The 26619-nt window shown below is 42.1% G+C and overlaps 1 protein-coding gene across 1 annotated transcript; it reads left to right on the forward strand.

Annotated features, from left to right (window-relative positions):
* The first annotated feature begins 4 nt into the window (after positions 1 to 4).
* exoc3 (exocyst complex component 3) lies at positions 5 to 26619 on the forward strand. The gene is made up of 16 exons (XM_034118683.1): positions 5 to 223; positions 1714 to 1919; positions 3995 to 4214; positions 4749 to 4921; positions 6258 to 6470; positions 8692 to 8870; positions 14726 to 14842; positions 15837 to 15954; positions 17397 to 17522; positions 17641 to 17741; positions 18085 to 18195; positions 18655 to 18796; positions 21868 to 21990; positions 22558 to 22719; positions 24861 to 24982; positions 26201 to 26619. The coding sequence occupies exons 2-16, from the start codon at positions 1776 to 1778 to the stop codon at positions 26400 to 26402; spliced, it is 2253 nt and encodes a 750-aa protein (XP_033974574.1). The 5' UTR covers positions 5 to 223; positions 1714 to 1775; the 3' UTR covers positions 26403 to 26619.

The raw sequence follows: 26619 nt of genomic DNA on the forward strand, positions 1-26619 counted from the left end.
CGCTACAGACGGAGTTCACTCCGTCACGGAGGGGTAGGGTGTAGGGCGTGGTTTGGAATTGGGCCGAAGAAGAAGAAGAAGAAGAAGTAGTGAAGCAGCTGGTGCTGGTGCTGGGCGGAGCACTGATGAGGAAGAGGAACCGAAACAAGATAACCAGAATAACAATGTTATATTTGTAGAAATTGGTTTTATCTTCCTCACTTTGAGTCCCTAAGTGCCTGAGGTAATACTCTTTTTGAATGTTTACCTCGAGCTTGTTTCACAGGCGAGCTAATGTTAGCCGTTGTTAGCTTAGCTTATGCGAACTACATTTATTGAGATGTGAAACTAAAGCTCGATATCGTCATAAGGCTTATGTTGTATTTGACGTGTGTCCGAGGGAATAGTTTGTCCGGCTGCTGTGTACCAGCTGTCGGCGCTAGCATGCTCTCCGAAAGCTCACTAGCCGTCTGGCATTACATTAACGTTACCACCCTTCATTAAAACTAGTCGAACCATCGACCAACATCTGAAAAGCTAAATGTCATTATAAAAAAGCCTGTGCCACAGCTGTCTCTCTCTGCTCCAGTGTCACTTTTGGATAGTGTCCCATTTAAACTGTGGAAATAAGAGTCATGTGGCTCTATTATGACAGGACATCCTGTTCACCTTCAGCATGAAGTCAGCCACAGATTAATCATTACAAGCGTGTTTCACCAGAGAAATATTGCTGTTTATTTATTTATTTATTTATTTATTCATTGTTTAACCCTATGTAGGCCTATATTTTCGTACACAGTAAAAGTAGCAATACTGAAGTGTAAAAATACTCAGTTACAAGTAAAAGTTCTGCAAGCAAAAGTATACTTTCATAAAAGTACAAAAGTATTAGCATTAAAAGAAATACGGTAAAAAAGTACTCATTATGCAGATTGGCCCATTTGAGCACGATATATTTGAATTATTGTATTATAGTTATTGATGCATTAATGTGTTCATCACTTTAATGTTGCACATGGTAAAGGTGGGGTTTATTTGAATTATTTTATAAACTACTGGGTAGCTTAACCTATAATAATATATAATAATGTAGTAGTTGATTTATATTTTGTGTTAATAATCCAAATCTGCCAAGTAACTAGTAACTAAACACATACAATAAATGTAGTGGAGTAAGTACAACATTTGCCTACAAAATGGAGTGGAGTAAAAGTATAAAGTAGCAAAATTTAGAAAATACTTAATTCAAATACAAATAGCTACATTTTATTCTTCAGTACAGTACCTGAGTAGATGTACCTAATTACGTTCCTCCACTGCTAATCAGTAAAACTGCTGTTGGCTTTGGATTTTGTGATGCAACTCTCTGTTCATTTGCTTACAACACTGTTAGAAACTGCAGAAAAGCTCTATTTAATTATTATCTGTTGATGGGAATTTACCCTTTAGTTGTTTTTTAGTTTGTGGAGAGAATGGCCAAACAATATGGGTTGCTGTGCCTCAGTTCTCTTAAAAAATCACCATACTTACTTACTTACTTTTTTAAAGTGTGATAGGGAAACACTGGCATTATTACAGAAATGTAATATATCTTCAACAATTAGTTGAATCCTGTTTGGTTTAACAATCACAATTCCAGAAAATACAAAATCTTGATTTAAATAAAGAGTAACGATCTGTTACTGACAGAAAATGATAAGTGATGTTGTGTGTTTGTGTATTTTTCTCCTTCAGCTCAAGAGTGTTTGCATGAAGCCTTTGGGTACGACTGGTACTTTCTAAGACTGAGGACCACCATGGAGGAGACGAGTCGGGAGGCGGTTGCCACGGCGGTGCAGCGCGTGGCTGGGATGCTGCAGCGCTCGGACCAGCTGGACAAAGTGGAGCAGTACAGGAGGAGAGAGGCTCGCAAGAAGGCCTCCGTGGAAGCTAGGCTGAAGGTGATGTGAAGTGTAGCTCGCATACACTGTTTCATCCTACACATCTGTTCACCTAATGTTCAGCAACAACTGTTTCAGTCAAAATGAAAACCGGTCAACAACCCAAAATGCAAAGATCATCATTAAAATAAGGATTTTCAATAACTGCTGCAATTCATCAAAGTTCCTCAAATGCTAAAACCAGGAAATCAATGGTGCTATTTTCAAGCTAAATGATCCCTAATAAAAAATAAAATCCAAAACAGTTGTAGAATTTGTTCTTTTTATAATCTTAAAAACAATAATAGACTGAATGCTGCAGCACTAACACTATTTATTAAACACAAAAATCACAACATTTTTGATATTTGCTTTTAAAATACAATTGGTCTTAAAGGTAAACTTTAAACCATTCATCTTCGGTGTCAGTGAAGTGCATCTCTAATCGGTAGGGATGGGTATCGTCTGAAATGTATCGATTCCGATTCTGCTTATCGATTCCGGATCTTATCAATTCCCTGTTTCGATTCCAAAATTGTAAAAGAAAGAGGTCAAACGTTTAGATAACAAAAATATCTTTATTCTTTTAAGCTTTAACAGACATTTTTACAAATAAAAAAATACATGCAATACAAATGTATTGCACAATAGCCGTGCTTTATTTTAACTGAGCTATGCCTGTGGCAAGCTATTAACAGGCATTACACTGTGCCTTGTCTTTTTCTTTTCTAGTGTAGTGGAGCCTCACTTTAGAGCGTTTACCGCGATCCATCTTTGGTGTTATGAAATGACTGAGCTCGTGAACTGTCTACGGGAGGGCGGGGGGAGCCTCACTGCGGGGCAACTGTGGACCTCTGTCGCCTGTCAGCGCAACTTACATGATGCCGGCCGTCAGCCAACCGAGCCGGCCGCCAACGTCCCGCTGACGACCGGCCGTTCTGTGATTCTCCAGAACACACAGATGGCCAGTCCGCCTCTGTATTCCACCGGGTCGCCGCGGCGCAGACGGACCCGGTGGAATACAGGGTCTACCGCGTTTAGGAACCGTTAAGCAGAACCGAAATTGTGTATTTTGTATGGGTACCCGGTACCCAGTATTTTCTTATCGGTTCTCATCTCGAACCGAGTTTCGGTTCCCAACCCTACTAATCGGTCTGTTATTGTTTGGTGGAGATCGCTATTATTTGGTGACTTGATTGTGTATAACAGGCAGAGATGGGGTCGTTATTACATATTACATATTACTTTAAAAAAAAGTAATATATTACACTACTTCGTTGCTCTCTACATAAAGTAACTTGTTACTTTACTCGTTACTTTACTCGTTACTTTACTCGCAGGGCCGGCCCGCCCCTCCCTACAGGCAGATCACGCAGACTGCTAAAGTTTCAAATGTTCTCTTTAGTTCAGTTTCCATTGTCGCATAAGACTGATTCAGATAGCTCTGACCATGGCTGTCCTCTGTCTCCTGCTATCTGTATTTTGCGCAGTATATCTCTGAACGATGCGATGGTGATTCCACTGTGCAAATGGGCAACATTACCTCTACTATGAAGGATGCTACAAGCCTGTCCATCTCTGCTTTGGTTACCGGTCCTCCAAATTCTAATTTGTGCTGCTTCGGAGTCGGCGGCGGCGCACTCACAACATCCTCACTCTGGGTTCGGGGGTCCTTAGCTATTAGCTTCACCTTAGCATGTGTTCTTTGCAGGTGTTTGTTGAGGTTTGACGTGGTGTTTGCAGCAGTGGATAACAGCTTCTGGCCTGGACACAGTTTGCACCTCACCGTCACATTCCTGTCTATTCTTCGGACAAACTCAAAATAATGGGCATACCTCCACCCCTCGAAAGTTATCGCTGACTCAGCCATGTTTATGCAGCACTGCACGTGGAGATGTGGACGCGCAAGTCGCGCAGATTACGTACATACGTACGTGTAGCGCGTTACTTTGTAACGTGTTACACCCAACTCTGATAACAGTTAGCAATCAGTCAGACAAAAGCAAGCATTCAATATATACCACCCTTTAATTAATGACAGGAAGCACAAAGAATGGTGTTATTAACAATAGTATCTGTCTCTGGACGTCCTGCAGGCAGCCATCCAGTCGCAGCTGGACGGGGTTCGCACCGGACTGACCCAGCTGCACAGCGCTCTGCTGGACGTCAAAGACATCCAGGGCTCCCTGGCTGACGTGAGCAAAGACTGGAGGCAGAGCATCAACACCATCGAGAACCTGAAGGACGTCAAGGATGCCGTAGTTCAACACAGTCAGCTGGCCTCGGCTGTGGAAAACCTCAAAAACATTTTCTCTGGTAAGCTAGGTCCGCCTCCACCTTGAAGAAGTCCCATCACAGACTAAGGGCCTGTGTCCGCATATTTCTGATCGCTCAATGCAGACACCTATTTCTGAGCACTCTGAGTACTGTTCTTGTGCACATCTAGTTGAACATTTTGCAACTTTTTCTAGTTGAACATTTTGCAACTTTTTCAGAAAAGCACCATTGACATTACTGTAGAAATTGGAGGGGAAGCCTGTTTCAGCCATGTAATTTAGACAGAAACTGTCATTAGAAAGATTAAAAAGCTTGTTGGAGCAGAGTGAATTGAACAATGTATATTATCCAGATATCATGGTCAAGGAAACAATACAAAAATATATATATTTTTTTATGAAACACTGGAAGGAGGCTTTTTCCTTCCTGCCCCTTTTTGACAGAAAAACTCTCTGTGGACACAGGCCCACACACTGCCACTAAAGACACATCCCAGGCCTTACAAGCTATCTTTGACTTCTCTCCTGGTTCCTCATGCACTGCCCTCTGTGTGTGTCATGTTGCTGTGTGCAGTCCCAGAGATCGTGGCGGACACGCAGCAGCTGATCGAGCAGGGCGAGCTGCTGCAGGCACACAGGAAGCTGATGGAGCTGGAGTGCTCCCGGGACGACCTCATGTACGAGCAGTACCGCATGGACAGCAAGAACACCAGTGACATGAACCTCATCTCCATCTACTTTGAAGATGTAAGTTTATGTGATAGCATTTTTGACTGTTGTATACTTACTGTGAAATGTCTGAACATCGTACATCTCAGTTATAAATGTTTGACTTTCATTGACAGTAACTTGAAGGTATAATATGGTATATGTCAGCATTTAAATCTCTAAAAACCTCTTGACCTTTGCATTCTTTTTTGTAAAGTTTTGTACTTATATTTTCTTAAATGCTTCCAACCATTTACAAACCCAGAGACATTTTAATGACGGAAATGTTCGCTTTCATTTAGTCTCCTCTAATGGCATCAGATATCCTTTGTGCAAGTTTCAGCATACTTTTCATCCTGTTTTAAACCACATTTTTGCATTACACATTTTGATTTTGGTGATTGTGATTTGGTGATTTCACTATACTTGTAACGTTATAAGGGATTTTAGTCATTGGACGTCTGGATCTTAAAGTATGGTTGTGAAGGCAACAACTGCCATAATTCCATGCCACTTCACAATGCCAACAAATGTCAACACTTTATTTATTGGACCTGGATACTGGCTGGCATTAAATGCTTTTTTTTAATATTTCATAATGTGTTGTGTAATTGCAGAATATTTAGACAATAACATTAAAGGTGGGGTATGTACGTTTGAGAAACCGGCTCGAGATACACTTTTTGTTATATTCCATGGAATGCTCTTAACATCCCGATAGCAATGAATATCTTAAGTGCTTTGACAAAAAATCCATAAAAAAAATGTAATCTGTGGAAGCCTTAATACTGGAAAAAGCATGACCAATCATTTTAGCCGGCCCGGCTAAAATAACTGGATGGCCTACCTGCCTGTCAGCCTTCCATCTGTGCACAAACTTATCTCGTGCCCTCATTGGTCATGTGCGCGTTCATGTGTGTTGGAGGAGGGGCTCTATAAGGAAGTGGCAGATTTTCTCCGGCTGTGTATTTTCAAATTCTAGCGATCTCGAGCCGGTTTCTCAAACTTACCTACCCTACCTTTAAAGCAGCTCATTTGTTTTTCTTTTCACAACTTCTCCTTTTTGACTTAAAACTGTAAAGAATCTGTCAAGTTTTGGAAGGAGGGCCTTGTATTGCTGCAGTGAACAGTGTCTTCTTGCTGCCGTAATGAAAACATATAGATAAAGTCAAATGAACCCTGCTCAATTGATAATATTAATCTATTTGCAAAAAAGAACCTTATTATTGTATAGTTGTACAAATATAAGTTATATGTTTACGAGCTGATTAAGTCTTAAGCTCAACATAGTTCACCTTTCTGGTGGACACAGTTGTCTTCCTACATGTTACCTAGCGAACCAGAACTCAGAGTTAGTGTGTTTGTGGATCTCCAGGTTCAGGGTCTGTCCGATGAGCTGGCCAAGCAGCTGTGGATGGTTCTGCAGAGGTCCATGGTGACGGTCCGCCGGGACCCTACCATGCTGGTGTCGGTGGTCCGTATCATCGAGCGGGAGGTGAAGATCGATCGGCGTATGGTGGACCGGAAGAAGCAGAGCGGCTTCATCCCTCCTGGGAGACCCAAACGCTGGAAGGACAAGATGTTCGAGGTGAGAGGAGGATCAGAGGATACATCTTTATATACTCAAAGTTATGAAGAACATTAATTGGCTCACTCTTTTTTGATCCTTTGTCATCATCCAACTTACTCTCTTATTCATCGTTAGATTTGTTATTCTTATACAACCCTTCTATTTTATATTTACCAAGCCTCCTATCTTTTCTTTTATTATTTTCTTCCCCCTTTTTTAAAATAATTAATCTAGATTTTAGTCCAACACTTCTTTAGGTTTTTCCTGCTCACCTAACTCCAGACTTTTCCTTCCACACAAATAGCTGCTATCCATTTTCTTGCAAGTATTTTTGCTCTTCTTTTGTTCCTTTCTCTCTTCACAAACATTTACACAGCAGACAGGTCTATAATGTCTTATATTTATATATGGAAAGCATATGGAGCATGATTCTTGTCAGAATCATGATTAAGAGGCCTTTGTCCAAGCCCACAGTGGAACATGGATGTGTGTGTGGAAGATGTCATCACCAGTAGGGTTTCCTTGTACATTGCTACTGTTAACACTAAGACGTGAAATGTAAATGTTTCATCATTTTTGCGCTAATTCTTATATATTTTTTAATACACACATTATATTGATTCAATATTAGACTTTATAAATATTAGAATGTTATTGTTCATTTAAGTAGGCCTCGTGTAAAGAACAGCTGTAACGTCCATCTTAATCTTTAGTTGGCTCCTCTGTTTTTTGTTTTTGAAGTGTAGGCACACTCTGACTAAAAGCAAATATGTTTATTGCCATCCTAAGAATCATTTGAATATGCAGAGCCAGGGAGAGTTCAGCAGAACTGACGGTGGCCTACAGTGTGAACACCTTCTCTAAACCTTCAGTATTGTAAAGGCCCTGACACACCAGGCCAATATCGGCCGTCTTCGGTTGTCTGGCGACAATGCGTTCCTTGTCGCCCAAAGTCAATTTGGTGTGTCCCGAACCCTCGGCCGTGACACGCCTTATTTGGCCTTTCACGGTCGACAAATGGCCGATTCAACATGTTGAATCGGCCATTTGTCGGACACAAGCTATCGGGCCAAGAAACCACTCTGATCAGCTGTTCAGCTAGCAAATGAGAAGCGAAACGGAAGTGAGGGACGTAAACAAACGATTTAAGAAGGCACAGGACAGCAGCTAAACCCCAGCAGGTGATACTTAAAGACATCAAACATAGCCCTTAAATGTCCTCTCTTACCTCCCACACATAGCAGGGACATCTCTGATATCGGCGGGAGCGTCCCCGGCTGTCCTCTGCTGAGAGCTCCGTGATTTGTTTGGTCAAGTCCGGTTTTTCATCTCATCGGTTTATTTGTCAGTAAAGTTGCAGGATTAGTCTCAAGTACCTCAACATTGTCCTTAAGTACAGTGTCTAAGTAAATGAGATGCTGTCTACCGCTGTTCATTTACCTATTGTGAGTCGCCTCGGATAAAAGCATCACATGGAAATGTAAATTTAGCAAGAAGTGGCCATTATGACATTACATACATTACTACATTGCTGACTCAATAAACTACACACCCGCCAGAACACTGCGATCATCAGATGCAGGTCTATTAACTGTGATTTTATAGTATGTCTGCACTTTATGTGCTCATTTCATCATTCATGTATTTTTATATTCTAAAACTTGTTTTCGATGGACGAGAGTGAAAATGGAACACACACGCTATTTGTTTGTTTATATCAGTCTGTTCTTCTTCTCTGTCTTCCGGTTGTTGCCTATTTTGAATGACGAATAGACACTACCGCCGCCTGCTGGTAAGGACAGTTATTTCCACTCACACATGCGCAGTTCGTACGTGCTCGGCTGAAGTCTTTGCGGTGTGTTCCAGTGCGACACATGGCCAAGACGCAGGAGAACTCGCCGATGCAACAGTCGGTGTCGGCGTCGGCGAGTTCTCTGGTGACTGCCTGGTGTGTCAGGGCCTTAAGACATCAGGTCCAGCTACCAGCAGCCTCGTTATGTTTCCAGTGTTATCGCTCATCAAAGCATTTCAACAAAGTAATTACGTGTTGTGAGACTGAAAGTATGGGACATTTTAGGATTCATGGTAATATTATATTTGTTTAGCTGCAGAATCAGACAAGGCCAATGAACATTTAGTTGCCTTCACCTCGGTAAGAGGTAGTTTTCTGGGAAACTGTAGCGACTCTAAAGCAGTTTCCTGGGTGTGTTCCTGAGGTCCTGATGTGTGTGTGTTGCAGGTGTTGGAGGGGACGGTCAGCACCCGCATTGAGGGCACCCAGTCAGTGACCAGAGAGGCTGATAAGATGTGGCTGGTTCGTCTTTTAGAAATAACCAGGAAATATGTTCTGGATGACCTGATCGTTGTGAAGAACCTGATGGTGCAGTGTTTCCCCCAGCACTACGACACCTTCAACAGGTAACACACACACAGTCAGCAGCGAACAGATATAAACACAAGGTCATGAAGTGTCCAAATGGCGCCTTTTTTCTTGTGGAAAGGCATCAAGAAATGTTCCCACTATGACAACAATATGTCAATTACGCATCACCGCTGTTGTAAGACAGACTAGCATGGATTTTTGATCTAGCTACTGTATATATGTTTTTTTTCACTATAAGCACCAACAGGAAGATTCTTGCTCTCACACTTTGTATGAATGAGCTTGTCATTGCTCTGTTTGAAAGCCCTATAGCGAGGGAGGGGGCCATAACAGTCAAACACTCAGCGTTAGTAACACAGGGTTCCCGCGGGGTCTTAAAAAAAGTCTTAAAAAGTCTTACATTTGATAATCTGAATTTAAGGCCTTAACCCTTTGGAGTCCTGGGCTAATTTGGCCGTTTTCGCATACTTTTGATTTGTCTTACTAAACCCCATTAAGAAATGTTTGGTATCTTCTTTTTAAGGACAACCTCACCTATATAACCTGATAGTTATTTTTTTCATTTTGAGATACTATATGAACATTTTGGACCCAAAATCACAAAAAAAAAAACGGATTTTGAAAATGATATTACTTTTTATATAGGTAACACAAACATGCACAACGAAACCATTTGAAAGCTGGAAATATATACATGGGATGTCACTATGATAATGTGAAAGTTTGATTGAGGTAGCATGAACCTATATACACATTTTATGAACAAATAACAGGTGTATCCATAGACGTTTTTTCCTCATTTCTCAAGTTCTGTCAACAGTGACACAGTAGGCACAACAAAACATTTAAAAGCTTAAATAATGTACATTGGATTTAATTCTGATAAGGCAAAAGTGTTATTATAAATATAATACAAATATATATATACACATTATGTACAAAAATCAGTTTTTTCTGTCTTTATCTGTGCCACGCTTCAAAGCAGTTTCTGTCAACAGAGGGCAACATCACAGGCTCCTCCTCCTCCTCCATGTCAAAAAACACGCTTATAGCTTGACTCACGTTCAGAGTTCTCTTCATAGTTGAATCTTCAAAACTCTAAATCTATCTAACTATATCTAAATTCTCAATGTTTGTCTGTCACTTTACTTCATTCGCCGTCTGTCTTCGTCTCCCGCCGCCCGCCGCCTGTCTTCGTATATCTTCGTCTCTCTCCATTTCCTGCCGTCTCTCTTTGGTTCCCGCCGTCCCTCTTCGTCTCGTTACGTATCACTCTGTTTACCTGATTACCTCACCCCCTCCCTGGTAAATACATCCTGTTGAGCAGGATCTACAGTTTCCAGTATTTTCCGTTTCGTAAAATGATAAAATACCGCGAAGATATTAAAATATGTGCTTCCATTTTTCATACTTTTGAAATATATTTGTATTAACTTTATATCATCGTATCTCCGTGTTTACTGGGTCTTTTTGCATGAAACAAAGACTGGCATATAGTTTCAAGCCAGTACTTTCGACAGAAACACACGGCAATGTTGTCCGGACTGTTGTTTTTATGCGGCACCGGCTTGAACAGGTCATGTGATCTGATCACGCCGGCGTGACGGTCGACTCCAAAGGGTTAAAAAGGTCTTATATATGACCAAAAAAATAAGAAAGGTCTTAAATATGATTTAGAAGGTCTTAAAAATGATCGGATTTGAAAGGTACTTCTGTGTTGCGATCGCGTCTAAATGTGTTTTGGGGGAAATGTCCGGGCTGCAAAGTAACCAGTACGGTAAGAGCCTTTCAGTTCCCCCCCAACAATTTGTATTGAAATAAATCAACATGGAACCAGTAATCACTAACTTTGTTTCCCCCGGCCCCTTATTGGAGAACACCCAGCTAGTAACCTAGCAAGCAAGCTTCAGCTAGCGGCAGTCAGAAACTCAGGTATCTTAGAATCTACTTAAAAAATAAATATGGGGAAGTGTAAGTTCAACCGTATTTGGTTGGAAAACATCGAATTTATACCCCTTTCACACCAAGGCTTTTCCCGTTCTAGCTCCGTGCTAGAGCTTTTCTGGTTCAGAACCGGTTCTTCGGTTCAGCTCCCGCTCTGTTCACACTGCTCAGAGCCCGACTGGTGCTGCCGCTGCTGCGTCATGACGTCACAGTTTACGTCGCTGATTTTCTCCCCAACGGAGCTCACAACAACAACGAGCCGGGGACTGCGTCGGGTCGATGATCGTGTTGCTTTTAATCATACGAAGCCAGATTAAATTAAATAACGACTTCTCCAACCTTATACTTTTCTCCAGAGTGCCGTGGTTCATTGTTTATTAATGTGTTTCAGCGGCATTTACCGACCGCTGCAGTGCTGGCTGCTCTTCCACGGGAGTTTATTCTCCCGTTAGCTCCGGGTTAGCTCACACGGCTCTAAAGTATTCACTGTCTGACTGTCACACAAGCAGCTGATACATATCCCCAGTTCCCCTTAAGTGAATGTGTGTCAGTCTGAATTGACGCTGTTTGGCATCACAACGCTGTTATGAAAGTTTCTCTGGTATAACATGGGTGATGTTAGCATAGCAACCGAAGCTAAACTGACTACTTGCTAAGCCGTTTTCTACAGGCACATTTTACCGGCGTATTTTTCATTATGATTCTACTTGTGATAGTCGGACATGACAACCTGTGCAGCCCATGTATTGATTCCATCCGATAGCTGCTATAATAACAAACAAAACGTCTGCCTGCTCTCCACAATGATCAATAACAGCGAACGGATGGTCAAAGTAAGGTACAAATAAACAGAATCACACGAAGCCTGGTTAGTGTTGCCTGACTTTATAAAGTGTGTTTTTTTTTTTACAAGTGTGTGGTTGCCTTCTAGTCACTTTGCTCAGCGCTACTGCTTGTTACAACTTTTATTTGCCGTACTCGCCTTAACTGTTAGCTCAGGTTAATCTCGCCCCCCTCCGACGTAAGCGTGACGTATGCGGTTCTTGCTTCTAGACGGACAACTTTTTGGTGCTCGAAACGAACCGGATTCCGGAGCTTAGAGGCTGCTCCGCTGCGGTGTGAACAGGAAAACCCGGTGCTTTTCAAGCTCCAGCTCCAGCTCCAAACCGGCCCTGAAACACCGTTGGTGTGAATGGTGTATTAGTGCTTGGTTGAAACCAGTGGAGGGGAACGTGTTTGAAGCCAGCTGCACCTTTTGCAAAAATAAATTAGCGTTTGTTTTGCTAATGTAGCGTTAGCTAGTGCAGCAGCTCCCACAACAACACCGGGGGACCTCCGGGCGACGTGTGGGTGTACGTCAACCCTAAAAGCGGAGGTGCTGTAGATGCTAAATACCGTAGCTAAACACCAATCATACAACAGCAACGATGAAAGATTGTAGCCAAGGCAGCAGAGCTCTGAATATAGCTCTTGTCACTCTCTCACACACACACACACACACACACACACACACACACACACACACACACACACACACACACACACACACACACACACACACACACACACACACACACACTAGGGCTGTGCGATTATGGCAAAAATCATAATCACGATTATTTTGGTCAATAATTGATATCACGATTATTAAATACGATTATTCATTGACTTTGAAAACATCCATTTATTGAACTTTAAAACAAATAATAATTTGAACAGTATCTTTTTAACTGTTGATTACCCTGAACGTATAATTCAACTGCAAAACCAATACAAAAATAAATTAAATAAATAATATCAAAATAATAAATACCAGAGGTGACTCAAGTCACATGACTTGGACTCGATTCAGACTCGAGTCACCAATTTGATGACTTTGGACTCGACTTGACAAAATCACAAAACACTTGCGACTCGACTTGGACTTGAACACCAATGACTCGGGACTTGACTTGGACTTGAGCCTTCTGACTTGAGGTGACTTGATCATTTAAATCAGGGGTCTCCAACACGCCGATCGCGAGATGCCGCTAGAAGAGCAGACTCCCGTCGGGAGAGCAGAATCTTCAGCCGCTGCAACTCTTGCTGAGAATCCTTGCAGGCAGGGGCGGGTCTTTATTTAGCTGGGCCACCATGCGGCCAATCATATGCGAGGACACACTAGGATCATACCATTATGTGAAAGAAGGGTGGGGGGCAGACGCTCCAAAGACAGCAGGTGTAGTGGTACAGGCCAGCTACACAGAGCGACGGGGAGACGGATTTAAATGCAAGCGCGTCGGAAAAAGTCAAGAAATGAGCGAAAACCGAAAAAAGAAGCAGCATCTGGCTGCATTTCAATGATATTGGAGAAAGCAAAGCTGAGTGCAGGATTTGTAAAATGAAAATAACCTTCAGAGCAGGTTTTTTTTTGGTAACCACTCAGGATTTATTGTCAGAGGTGGGAGAAGTTCAGATCTTGTACTTGAGTAACAGTACCAGAGTGTAGGAACACTCGGTTACAATAAAAAGTCCTGCATTCAAAATGTTACAAGTAAAAGTACAAAAGTATTAGCATCAAAATATAGTTAAAGTACCACCTGCAGAGGGATCTAGATTCAGGTGTTCTTTTCCCCATAGAGACGCCTCGCTGCACATTATCCCTTGCATAAAGATAGGATTGTGGGTCCCTTATAACATGTTGTACACAGTGGAAATAAACATTCTGGTTACCTCAACATCAGGGATCTTATACATTAAACTCCTTCTGTATCAAACCGTCACGGTAGCCTTACCTTACTGATCCCTCTTACAATAGAAGAAAACACGTTACTTTACCAGCAGAGAGAAAATAGATTATTACAGTATTAATGTGACTAATAAAGAGCAGTTTAATTATTAAGTATTATTCTGTTGATGGGTGTCATTACATTTGGTGAAAAGCACATAAGGACTTGTTTAAGACTCGTTTTGTCAAAGTTTAGGACTTGGACTTGACTTGAACTTGCCCATCCTGACTTGAGACTTGACTTGGACTTGAGCGCAAAGACTTGAGACTTGACTCGGACTTGAGCGCAAAGACTTGAGACTTGACTCGGACTTGAGCGCAAAGACTTGAGACTTGACTCGGACTTGAGCGCAAAGACTTGAGACTTGACTCGGACTTGCAAAACAATGACTTGGTCCCACCTCTGATAAATACCAATAAACAAGATCAACAAATATTTTGGAGCGCACTTCCACAAGCTACTAAACATATGATAAATAAAAATAAATTAGACTAAAATTAATTAGATCAAATATGTTGCAGTGCACTGTCACAATCTAGCAAAGCAAAATAATTTCGTAATTGTGGCAGGCCAAAATCGTAATTGCGATTAAAATATGATTAATTGCACACCCCTAACACACAGACACACATACACTTTTTGTCTAACACCCTAACACAGTGCTGTACTGTTATGCCTTTACATTTACTTTGTAAGTAATTATGGGACTTATTTCTTCTTTCATAGCAATTTTCCTTCATACTTTCTTGCCGTGAAATAGGTCTTAAATTCTATTCAAAGTGGTCTTAAAAAGTCTTAAATTTCAGTAGGCGAAACCTGCAGGAACCCTGTAACATCCGGTGTCCACCCGGCCGACCTGCTCCAACAAACAGGCTTTTAGGTCTTTCTTATGATCGTTTCCGTCCGACAGACAAGGCCAACACAAGCTTTTCATCCAATTTATAAAGTGACGACACTGACACTTTTCTGAATAGTGGAAACATTTTCAACTCGGAGCCGACGCTTGAACAGTTGACATTGGAAATGGGAGCCACATTCACATGAGTTTCCCCCTGACAAAATTGCAATGCAACAAACTGAAACAGGCTGTTGTGAATGTATATGCTTAACGTCCCAGTATTCAGTTGTACATAATTTCCACCTTCATTAATAATGCAGTGATTGTTTGCATGTTTCAGGTTTTTCGGTCTCTACCACAATGCTGTGTCCTCTCGCGTCAAAGAGCTGGCCGCTGAGGACCTGGAGGCCAATGAGATCGTGTCCATGCTCACCTGGGTGCTCAACACCTATAAGAGGTAACACTTTGAGAAGCTGCCTGTGTACATGTATGTGTTTGGGATCGGGCTGCACAATGAATGGATTATTGCAATATTCAAATAGCAAAAGGCTAAAAGTATGTTAATATTATTTTGAATAAGGTATTGTGCTTCTGCATTGATGTCCTGGCCTACATATAATTGTATACAGACTTATTAATATATCTTTGTTTGGTACAGATTCTACTAAAAATCACACCATGATCATTTTAATATATCTTTCAATGATAATGAGAATAATGAAAAAATAATCAATCCCTCAAATACCGTAAATCGTATCGCAATTACCATATCAGTGATAATATTTAGTTTCAAGCACTATTGTAAGACATTCATCCGTTCAAAGACATAACTTGACATTTGTCCTTTGTTTTGGGGGTTCTGCAACAGTCAGAATTAATTTGGTAAATTCAACAATCCTTTAAATCATTTGTGATGATGAGACTTAGTTTGTTGTCTCCATGGTGACCTTTCATGCAAACATGCATGGAGATGCATGTTTGCACTGACTCTTTCTATCAGTTTGCACATTTATTGCCAGTTTGACGTCATTTATTATTACATTCAACAGATTTGTCTTTCTTAACTATAACACTTGTTTCAGAGTAACTTAAGAATCCATTGGTATTACACACAGGAATCTAACTTTGTATTTGACAACATCATTCAGATTAATTCAGCCCTGTGTGTGTGTGTGTGTGTGTGTGTGTGTGTGTGTGTGTGTGTGTGTGTGTGTGTGTGTGTGTGTGTGTGTGTGTGTGTGTGTGTGTGTGTGTGTGTGTGTGTGTGTGTGTGTGTGTGTGTGTGTGTGTGTGTGTGTGGTGTGTGTGTGTGTGTGTGTGTGTGTGTGTGTGTGTGTGTGTGTGTGTGTGTGGTGTGTGTGTGTGTGTGTGTGTGTGTGTGTGTGTGTGTGTGTGTGTGTGTGTGTGTGTGTGTGTGTGTGTGTGTGTGTGTGTGTGTGTGTGTGTGTCAGTGTGGAGATGATGGGCAACCCGGAGCTGGCTTCAGAGTGTGACATCAACGCTCTGGAAGCTCTGCTGCCTCAGGACGTGGTGGACGACCTGCTCAGCAAATATGTCAAGACTTTTACAGTACGCACCACACTCTAACAGAAACTCTAACACTTTATACCTGCCTTTATTTCACTCCCACCTTCTCTTTGGAGTCCCCTCATTATCAGAAGGGCCACACTTAACATAGACCTTGGACATTCAATCACAGTAATTTAACTACAAAAAATTACCTTGTCTTACCTACCTGTAAGTCCACTGCACAGGCCCAAAGAGTGGTGCAGGAATTAGTCATAAAACCCAGAAATTAGTCAGTATTTAAAGGGCCCATGTCATGCTTTTCCGGTTATTACCCGTCCCCTTGTGTGTTATGAAGCTTTTTATGCATGTGAACGGTGTGCAGAGTCACAAACCCTCAAAGTACACCCTGTAGCGAGTAAAACTCTAACACAGAAAATACCTCCCCAAAACGCCTCGTTGGAGATACGTCATTGTCCATTTGATTCTTCCATTTCGTTCCGGGTACGGCATGATGTCAAGCCGTACCCGGAACGAAATGGACCAATCCGTGGAGCCGTTACGCTACGTCCGCGGAGCCGTTACGTTAAGCCCCCGCTGATTGGTCCAAATTGACCAATCCACGGACTTCCTCACACACACATCTGTGTGCAGGGAGCAGGCAGCTCAGCTGATTTCTCCTCCCTGGCTGCAGGCTGATAACAGACAGTTGGGATCGCGGCAAAATTCTCTCTGCAGACCCATTCTCTCTGCAGACCCATTCTCTCTGCAGACCCATTCTCTCTGCAGACCCATTCTCTCTGCAGACCCATTCTCACAGCGTTTATCAACCTTTTTCTTACTCAATATCAAGCCACACTTATTGTTTTTACTTCGGCTGTGACTTTGTGTGTGCTCAGGATGAGTTTGGATGTGTTTGGCTGTGTATCGCTAACAAGGAGACAACACCTCCACGGAGCTCAGCGCGATTCACAACGTCCCGACCAATCAGAGCACACTGTGCTCACAGGGAGGGTGGGGGCTGGAGCTATTGGAGCTACAACGAGCCGTTAAAGGCAGAGAGTGAAATTCAGTGAATACACGTAGTTTACAGAGATGCTGTGTGAGAAACCAATGTGAGTTTGGAAAAATGCACAATATAAATCTATTCTAATAGACCTCAACAATGGAATTATGATCAGTGGAAATGGCCATGACACCTCTCCTTTAAGACTTGGAGATTATCCTGCTGAACAAAACGTGTACGTATCACAAAGGTGTGTTTACAACAGAGATACTTTTTTGCAAAATTCCAATGTAAAATCCCATTGCATTTTATTGAGGGAGCCCATGCGATGCTTACTTTAGATGGACCTACTAAAATACGTCATCACTGCACCTCTCTATTATGTGTTAAATAATAAACATTCACTTCATGTTGCTGAATGTTGGCGAATAAAACGTGTTCCAACTCATCTTTTAGAGAAGCGTGGATCCAGACACTGTTTGACTATCCATATGTTCAGTCTAATATCACAGGCTGGCTGCGCAAGGCTCTGGAAACAGACAAGAAGGACTGGCAGAAAGAAACCGAGCCTGAGGCGGACCAGGATGGGTACTACCAGACCACGCTGCCCGCCATCGTCTTCCAGGTAACTCCTTCAGACACAGCCACTTCAGACCAATGAGAGTATTCCTGATTCCTGATCCGTGTATCTCACTCCATCTCTCTCTCTGATGTTCATGCTCCTTCCCTCCTGTCTTCTTCAGATGTTTGAGCAGAACCTGCAGGTCGCTGCACAGATCGATGGGGATTTCAAGGAACAGGTTCTGAAGCTCTGCCTGAAACAGATGAACACTTTCCTTATCAGGTAAACATATCTTTCTGATACGATAAACGTCTCTGAAACCTATCCTTTAAAACTGTTGGGATTCTATTCACCAAACACATCACAAGCTCAATGGAAAAGTGTGGTTTGTTCTGAATTGAAGGTTGGATATGTAAAACAATATAGCATTACATCTTGAGTAATGTTTTACTGTTCATGGTTGTGTGTTTAACTTTAGAAGTCAGAACTCACCTTCAGTTTTCTGTTGAAAAAGTTACCACAAGTGTGTTCTACGCAAACAGCGCTCTGTAGAACAAACTACTGCAATATTCCTCACAGTGGCTGTGTGTGTTGCTGTGTGTGTGCTGTGTGTTGCTGTGTGTAGGTACCGAGAGGAGGCGGTGACCTACAAAGAGGAGCACCTGAGGGACAGACAGCTGCCTCAGTGCTACGTACAGTACATGATCGCCATCATCAACAACTGCCAGACGTTCAAGTAAGATTTCATTCATCAACTGCTGTTAGCACTTTTATTAAATATACCTCTGGTCATAATGTGACAATGTCAAGTTTGTTGTCAGACAGGGAAGGGTCAAGCTATTAATAATATAGGATTCAGTGTTGAGTGCTGTAAATGTCACCAGTTGAGGGCAGAATAGTGAATAGAATATGGTGACCCCATTAGGAGGAGGCAAAAAATTATCTGATAAAAATGTTGCCTTACCAATGAATATATTATCTTTTATATATATAATTGTGTAATAACTATTAAATCCTGGGCCTTAAACTATATATATATATTATTTTTTTTTTAGCCAGAGGAAGAAGGACATTTAAACTAAAATGTCTAAATATCTGAGTTTAACAGCATGATTATTTATCTCTTTTCATGTAACTGATATCAAACCCAGTGGGGTTTGATGTTGTGGTGCTGACATGTGCCTGTGCTCCTCAGAGAGTCCATCAACAGTCTGAAGAGGAAGTACTCTCAGAGTTCGGAGCCCACTGACAGTGACGCTGCCATCGAGAGGACCCTCAGCGAGGTGGCCAAGGAGGGCTGCCAGTTCCTGCTGGACGAGGTCTTCCTGGATCTGGAGGTAGGGGGGCTGAACTAGGCTGAACTGTATCTACTGTTTATCTATATACAGTACAACCAAAATATATAAATGCATTTGAAATTAAGGTATTACAGGTACAGTAAATGTGGTCTTTAATAATCCTCTGATATTTTGTTGTTTTACACAGTAGTCATGAAATCCACTGAGGCTGAACTGACGATAAAACAATAATCTCACAAAGACAAAAAAACATATTCCCATGGTATCTAGCCTGACAAGTAATGTCTGGTCTGTGAGTTGTTGCGTTATCCTCTGCCATTACCCTAATACAATTTCTGCGAATGTGATTTGATTTGTGCTGCACAATGCTATAAAATATATATATTTTTAATTTAACAGTAACACCCATGCATGCAAATAAGTCGCTTTTTTAACGCTGATTTGGGTGACTTGTGTAATTCGTGGAGAACTGAAGAGTTTTCGTTTTGGGGGGGGTCCGCAAAAATCTAGACCGCAAAATAATTAAACAAGAGAGTGCCTGTTTTTCCAGGCCAAGGACAGGTTCCTTGAACACAACACGAGCGTAACATCACGTGGTGTATTGCTGACCGAGAGCACCGGCACCCCGCTCCAGCACTTCAAATATTGCAGTACCCATAAGGAGCTGTACACATGCCGCAGTTTTTGCGTGGCTGTGTCTTTAGTTGTAAGCCCAGTGGCGATCTGTTGTTATTAGCATCTGGTTAGCTAGCTATGCTAACGAATTTAAAGAGCTTTTTCTATGACCAGGTGGAAGAGAGCTCTCTCCCGACAGACTGAGAGGCTCAAATAACCTCAGCTCAGTGAGGTTAAGGCACACCTTCATATGATCATTATAGTTGTAAACAAAATAATAAATTAAAAACAGGTATAAAATACTATATGACAGAAACAAAAAAGTTGTAAAAAATAACAAAAATACAGTTTAAGAGGGGAGTGATTTGTAAAATATTCATAAAAAAAGAAAAATGTGCTTACAGGTCTGTTTCATATGGATGTTGAGAGATGTATCCATAGATCTCCTAATGTTGCTCTCAAAGTGCACCAGATTGATGCTTTTAACTTCAACATTTAAAAAAAAATCTTCCCGGGGGAGCATGCCCCCGGACCCCCCTAGAGGATGTGACGTCTCCCCCCACTTAAATGATCTAGTCCACATGATCTATGATACTAAATACATTTGCACACATCTTGTGTCCATATCTTTCTGTTTTGTTGGTCATGCCACAACCGTGCACGTGCATGCACGAGTCATGGTGAGATATCTGGATTAAGAGGTTGCTTTTTCTTTGCACAGCATGAAAGAAAGGCCAAATGAATGGGCTGTGATTTTAGGATTTTTAAGTAGAGGTTGAGGTCAATAATTTGTACGGCCTTTGGAGGATGTTGTAAAAATTGAAATGGCCCTTGATAGGGCTGCACGATTTGGGGAAATAATCTAATTGCGATTTTTCTGACAGATAATGTGATTGGGATTCGATTTGCGATATTTGTTTTTAAGCGACCCATCGGTAGTTTATTGTAAAATGCGGCCATATCTCCGGCTAGGAAGGTCGTATCAACGTGCTCTAGCACCCCCACAGCCCGAGCTACGAGTGAAAGAACTAAACTTACATGAAACTTCCGTTGGGTTGCTTTAGAGTCAAGATTCACCCTGTAATAGAAACATGTGATGGAGCATTACTAACCTGACTCAGACGGTGTGTTTCACCAAACCATCTGGGAAAGCTCCATTGGAAGCCATTTGGAAAAGTATTTCAAAAACACTTGGCAGGTGATTGGATCAATCTGTCTATCACCTACTATCATGGGCCACTTCTGATTGGTTAACAATGACTGGTACATGTGGAGCACAGCACTTCTGATTGGTGTGGATGACTGACAAACAAGAAGAACAAAAAGAAAAGAAAAAGAAAACTACAAAAAATTGCGATTTCGATTTAAAATCGATTAATCGTTCAGCCCTTGCCCTTGAGAGGAAAAAGGTTCCCCACCCCTGCTGTAAATAATAATAAAAACCCTTGATTTATAACTTAAAGGGGACCTATCATGCAAAATGCACTTGTGTACGTCTTTTATACATGAATATGTGTCCCCGGTGTTCCAGGGAACTCACCAAGTGTCAGAAAACACAACCCTCTCTATTTTCCTCCATACCCAAATCTCTAAAAAAGAGGCTGCAACGGATCTGATAAAAACTGATCCAGATTTGAACACTGTCCTGACGTCAGGAACGAGGAGCTCCGCCTATATGGCCAACTCTCCACCTATCAGGGGAATGAGAGGTTGCCGTGGCATGGTAACAGCATGGTAACATGACACTCGTGCCTCGGCCCCCTCCTTTGCAGGGGGGCGAGGTCAGCTGCAGCGCATGCAAAGACAGGGTGGAGGAGAGCAAAATAGAGCAAAATGATCCATGGCTAAAATGCATGATCTGTTTGGTATTTTGAAAAAGAAAACTTCACAGACATGTTTTATATAGGTATGGCCCTACAATATATTATTCAAATATAGCATGATAGGTCCACTTTATAATATACTCAGATCAATAGGAGACAGAGATGTTAAAGAATATCCAGTTAATTGAAGCATTATAGCACAGGCCTTTGTCAGATGGTATATTACACTGTTTTTTTTCTGCTTCTAATAGTTCTCTCTTTTTTTCACCATACGTGTGTTTGCATCCCTGAACACCCCTTTAAGAAATGAGTGTCACATTCAAAAAGACCAAAGCCTGCTGTAAACAATAGAATATGTTGAAGGAAATGTTATTAGTGGTAACATCACAAAATAAATGATCAGATGCATTTCTTTAAGCTTTTTGGAAACATATGCAAACAAACAATTGTCTGATAATTACAAAACTAGAATCTCAATCACTCTCACTGCACTGTGGCTCCTTTGTTTTTGAAAGATAGCATGGCAGCAATTAGGCACGATGTTACTGATGCCTGAATACATTTAAGATAATCAATCTATTTCAGTTTAAGTGACAGTAAAAAGGACATCTGTTAATAAACTAAATGCTCCTTTGCATTTCCCTGCTGCCTCTGTTCCGTTGCGTTGAGCAGCATCACCTGTACGAGCTGATGACCAGGAAGTGGCTGACGGGCTCTCACGCTGTGGACACCATCTGCGTGACGGTGGAGGACTACTTCAATGACTTCAACAAGATCAAGAAACCCTTCAATCAGGTAGGAGGAGAGAAGCCCTGTTGGTGCAGCGATGATGTGTTTCAGTCGGCTGAAGTTAGCAAGGCTCCCTCTGCAGAAAGATCTGGGAGTACTGCAGGAGATCAACTCTGTGGCAAATACATGTTTATGATACTGTCATGTTTTGTTCAGCAGGATAATCCCCACATATAAACAGCACTTTATAATTGATGAAACGTAAATGCAATCACCAGATGTAAAAACCTATAAACAAACGACATGACAGTCACATTACCCCACATCACCACAGCTAAGCTAAACGTGGCTAATGTTTGGCATGATGAACTTCAGTTTATATTAGTCACTTGTTAGCAACTGCAGTTTTAAGACATATTGAAGCTTCAGACATCACCAGCAGGGTCTTTACTGACGTATTTTATGTTGTTTAACAGAACATGAACATCTCTTTGGCTTTATCTTTTTTCAGCATAAAAAAACATGTTAAAAAAACTTTGATATGAGGAAATATGAACAAATGTTTGGGTTCCAGGACTCATTCCTGCACCTCTCTGTGTGACTGCGGTCTTATGACACGTTGTGTGTGTGCAGGAGATGACGAGCGAGGCCCTGCGCAGGGTGGTGGTGGAGTACATCAAGGCGGTGATGCAGAAGAGGATCACCTTTAAGAACGCTGATGAGAGGAGGGAGGGGGCAGACAGGATGATCAAGGAGGCCGACCAGTTCAAGTTCCTCTTCAGGAAACTGGCTGCTGTGAGTGCACATGAAACACTTTTCACTGTCAGCACCAGCATCACAGGGGTAACTAACAATGAGGGACAGCCACACAACACAAAGTCAATGCAAACATGAGAAGGGATTCAGTTCACTGGTGCTAAAGATATTTTAGCCACCTGTGTCATCAATAATAAACATCAATAAGGCCTTTCAGTATTTATATTCTATATTACAGTAAATACACATGTATGTATGTAAACAGTACCATAGCTGCCATAGTTATGCCTTTTATAGATGAGGTTATTTTAAGTGTTGCTGGAGTAGCTCCAATATTGATCATTCTTTCCAAACCTAATTTACAAAACAGGCATTTTTAAGGGCTTTGCTTGTCATCTTGCAGAAAGACCCATAAGCATGAATTCAAACTTTTTACAAATCAGCATCATGGTGTTATTCATTCTGGATCCTTGTGATCTGGTAATTGCAATTTAAATCCAAAAAGCATGTGTTTTGGGTGATAACGCAAACAAGAACAATTCAGCCCCCTGAACGAACGCAAGAAAACACCAATGATGTTCTGATGAAGTTACGTGCATGAGGAGGGCAAAGAACAATGCATAATACCACATGTACAGCACATCTGGTGTTGCTGGGGGATTGTCCCTCCCCCCATTCATTTAGAATTAGATGAGAATAAATTAGATTTACTTTATTGATCCCAAACTGGGAAATGGTCTTGTCTTAGCATTATGTAAAACATGTCAAATATGTATTTCAACAGAGGCTCTCTATTGAATACATAATATAAATATACAGAATGAGAACACACCATAATAGACCAACCTACTAACAGAATGTAAACCGAGGATGCTATTTACAGTATTTGCAAAGTAATTGTAGTAAATGAATTTCAAATGTTCAAGTGTGAGAAACAATATATACAAATAAATAAAGTAGGGTTAGGGGTGCACACAACTTTCTCAGTGAGGTACTCAGATGAGTACCTGGAGTCAGTGTGTGGTACTCCAACTCCGCGCTTTCGCGATTGTCAACGGGGGGGGGTGGTTGGTAGTGGAGTACAGAGCTGTACAGACCGACGTTAACAGCAGCCCTGTCTGTGCACACGGAGACCGACTCTGTCGTCCGGTGATCTAACCGCCTTCTGGAAAAGCTTCACAAGTACGTCGGTAAGCAAATGCGCTTTGTGACACAAGTGACGGTACGCATTTCAGATTGTTGCCACGCATGCGTACCTGCGTACCAGTTATGTGCACCCCTGGTTATATAGTACTTTGAATGTGCATCAGTAGGGAATTTTAAAGCGACCTGTGGTTAAAAGCCAGTTGAAAGAGAATCAACTTTTGGAGGATTGCGACCCTTAGTAAAAGTGCATGAGCCAAACACACATGGGCCCTTTCTCTAATTCCCCTCCTCGACTCCCCTCCTCGACTCCTATCCTCGTGTCTTAGTCCCGCCCACAGGAGATGCGAGCGGAGGAGCCGAGGAGGGGAACCGAGGAGAGAGGAGGGGAAGCAGCAGGCGGTTAGAGAAATGAGAACTCCTCTCCTCTGAGCGGTCATTTTAAAGAGACGTCCATTAATGATGACAGGAGGCACAGCAGCCCTCTGTCTGATGGACAGATGTGTTCATGATGACTTATATATTTACTTTGATTCATTCACAGTGCGGTATAATGAGACAATAACAGGCTACAGATGCAGACATATACACACACATATATTTATATAAATATATGTGTAAGTATGAGAGCACTCTCATAATAACGTACCGCAATCAGAGACTGGATATATCCCCCCAAGCAGTTAATAAAATAATATCCAGGGGATGCATGCAGAGCTGTCATTGAGATAATTCTCTGTTGCCGGAAATAAATCCGCGGACTGGCGTGGAGGACCCATCAGTGTATCCTCGGTTAGAGCTCCTCCAGAGAGCCTCCTCGATGCTCGATGCTCGGTCCTCGATGTGCATTTAGAGAAATGAGATGTCCTTCAACATGGCGCGCTGAAATCCATTTCCGGGTCACTACCGGAGGACCGAGGATTCGATGAGTCGAGGAGGGGAAATGAGTGAAATGAGAAAGGGCCAGTGTGATCCAGAGCTGGACTCTGTGGAGGACAGAGAGAGGGAGCAGTCTGACTCTGTGCTGGTTGCTGCAGGGTGAAGACACTGACCGGCTGTGTGGAGCCATCGCTGCCATCGCTGAGGTCTTCAAGCTGACAGACCCCACCCTGCTGTTCCTGGAGGTCACCACGCTGGTGTCCAAGTACCCCGACATCAGGTACACACACACACACACACACACACACACACACACACACACACACACACACACACACACACACACACACACACACACACACACACACACACACACACACACACACACACACACACACACAATTACAATTAAAGGTACTTCAAGCTGTCGTTTGTAGAAATATGTTTTACTCCTGGTGGTTGTTTGAAATAATAAAGTGTTATATATGCATAGTGCTGTGTGCTGCTGCTGAGATTGAGGTTTGGGCTCTGACCGGGTAACTCTGAGACATTAACATTGTTTCTTAGGAATCATTCCTTTGTCCCTGTAAGCCATGACAGTATTCAAGCAGGAAGAGAACCAGATGCAGTATGGCAAAATGCAGTATCGGATGGTGCACGCATAACTGTTGAGGAAATATTTTCCTAGGCCCATAACTTTGACCCAGTTTATCAGTTTTACTGCCCTCTGCTGTGCTCTCTATGTTTTGTCTCCTTATTCCTGCCTGGTGGCGTCAGCTGATAGGTGTTATAGTGCTTCTCTGTTTGATCTTGTTATGCAGAATGTTGATTATTCTCTCAGAACCAGCTAAATACATGGGACTGGGGGAGAGAACTTCAGGAGCTGTGTCGCCTCGTGGCTGCAGCATAACTTTTCGACTCTCTGGCCGTAACTTCCGATAACTTATTCAGTGTGTGCCATCAAGCTCCAGCTCTTCCGTGTATCATTGTGTTTAGACTCCATGCTCCAGAAGTTTCCATTACAAAATGTTTCACTATGAAACGCTGCACACTACTCACACTCATCCACCACCATCTTGGCTACTTAGCAGAAGTTACACAACCAGTCGCAATTGTGGTGGAGCCAAATATTTTGTTGTTTCCAATTGAATAATTACACCACTATACTGGTGTCAAAAGAAAGCCACTTGTTATTGTATCAGGTTTATTTAGCTTTTTGTAATGATTTGCTACCACAAAGACGTTGCTCGCTAGCTGCCAAGCATACAGCGGCAGTCATCACTTCAGGTGTGGGCACATCAGCAGTGTGGGTTCAGAGTAACGCCACAGAGGTTAACAGGGCATAACCTGCAGTGAACTAGGGATAGTATCCAAATTGAGACACAGTACACATGTTACTTTAAAAGTGTCTTGGGTGAGTTTTACACATGAATAATATGAGGTTGATAGCTAAATGCTCTAACACTGACTCTAATATTGTCCCTCCGGCTCTCCGTAGGGAGGAGCACATCCAGGCGTTGCTGGCGGTGCGGGGCGACGCCAGCAGGGAGATGCGGCAGATGATCATCGGGACTCTGAGCGAGAACAAAGTCACTTACTCTGCTGTCACACAGCCCATCTTCAAAGACATCGCCGTGCCAACCATCACCAACACCATGACGTCCATGACCTCCATGGCAACCGCAAAGCTGCTCAAATAAAGCCAGTCACCGTGACACTATGTCCACCTTCAGAATCCATAACATAAGCACATTTCATTTGATTGTTTAATTCTGTTTGCTGTGCTTTCTCTCCCCACCCTTAATGTTTTTATTGTCACCCTGATCACTTCTGCTTCAGCAAATAATACAATTGTAGTTGTAATAATGTGTTGGATGAAAGAAAGAGAATGAATAAAGAAAGACATCTTCAAGATTA

This window comes from Trematomus bernacchii, unplaced genomic scaffold (genome assembly GCF_902827165.1).
Source record: "Trematomus bernacchii unplaced genomic scaffold, fTreBer1.1, whole genome shotgun sequence".
NCBI lineage: Eukaryota > Metazoa > Chordata > Actinopteri > Perciformes > Nototheniidae > Trematomus > Trematomus bernacchii.

Excerpts from the sequence above, each read along its gene's own strand:
- exoc3 (XM_034118683.1), top strand. The coding sequence starts at position 1,776 with ATGGAGGAGACGAGTCGGGAGGCGGTTGCCACGGCGGTGCAGCGCGTG. Across the intron at positions 17,742-18,084 it reads ATGAACACTTTCCTTATCAG|GTACCGAGAGGAGGCGGTGA; the intron begins GTAAACATATCT and ends TGCTGTGTGTAG. Across the intron at positions 21,991-22,557 it reads TCAAGAAACCCTTCAATCAG|GAGATGACGAGCGAGGCCCT; the intron begins GTAGGAGGAGAG and ends GTGTGTGTGCAG.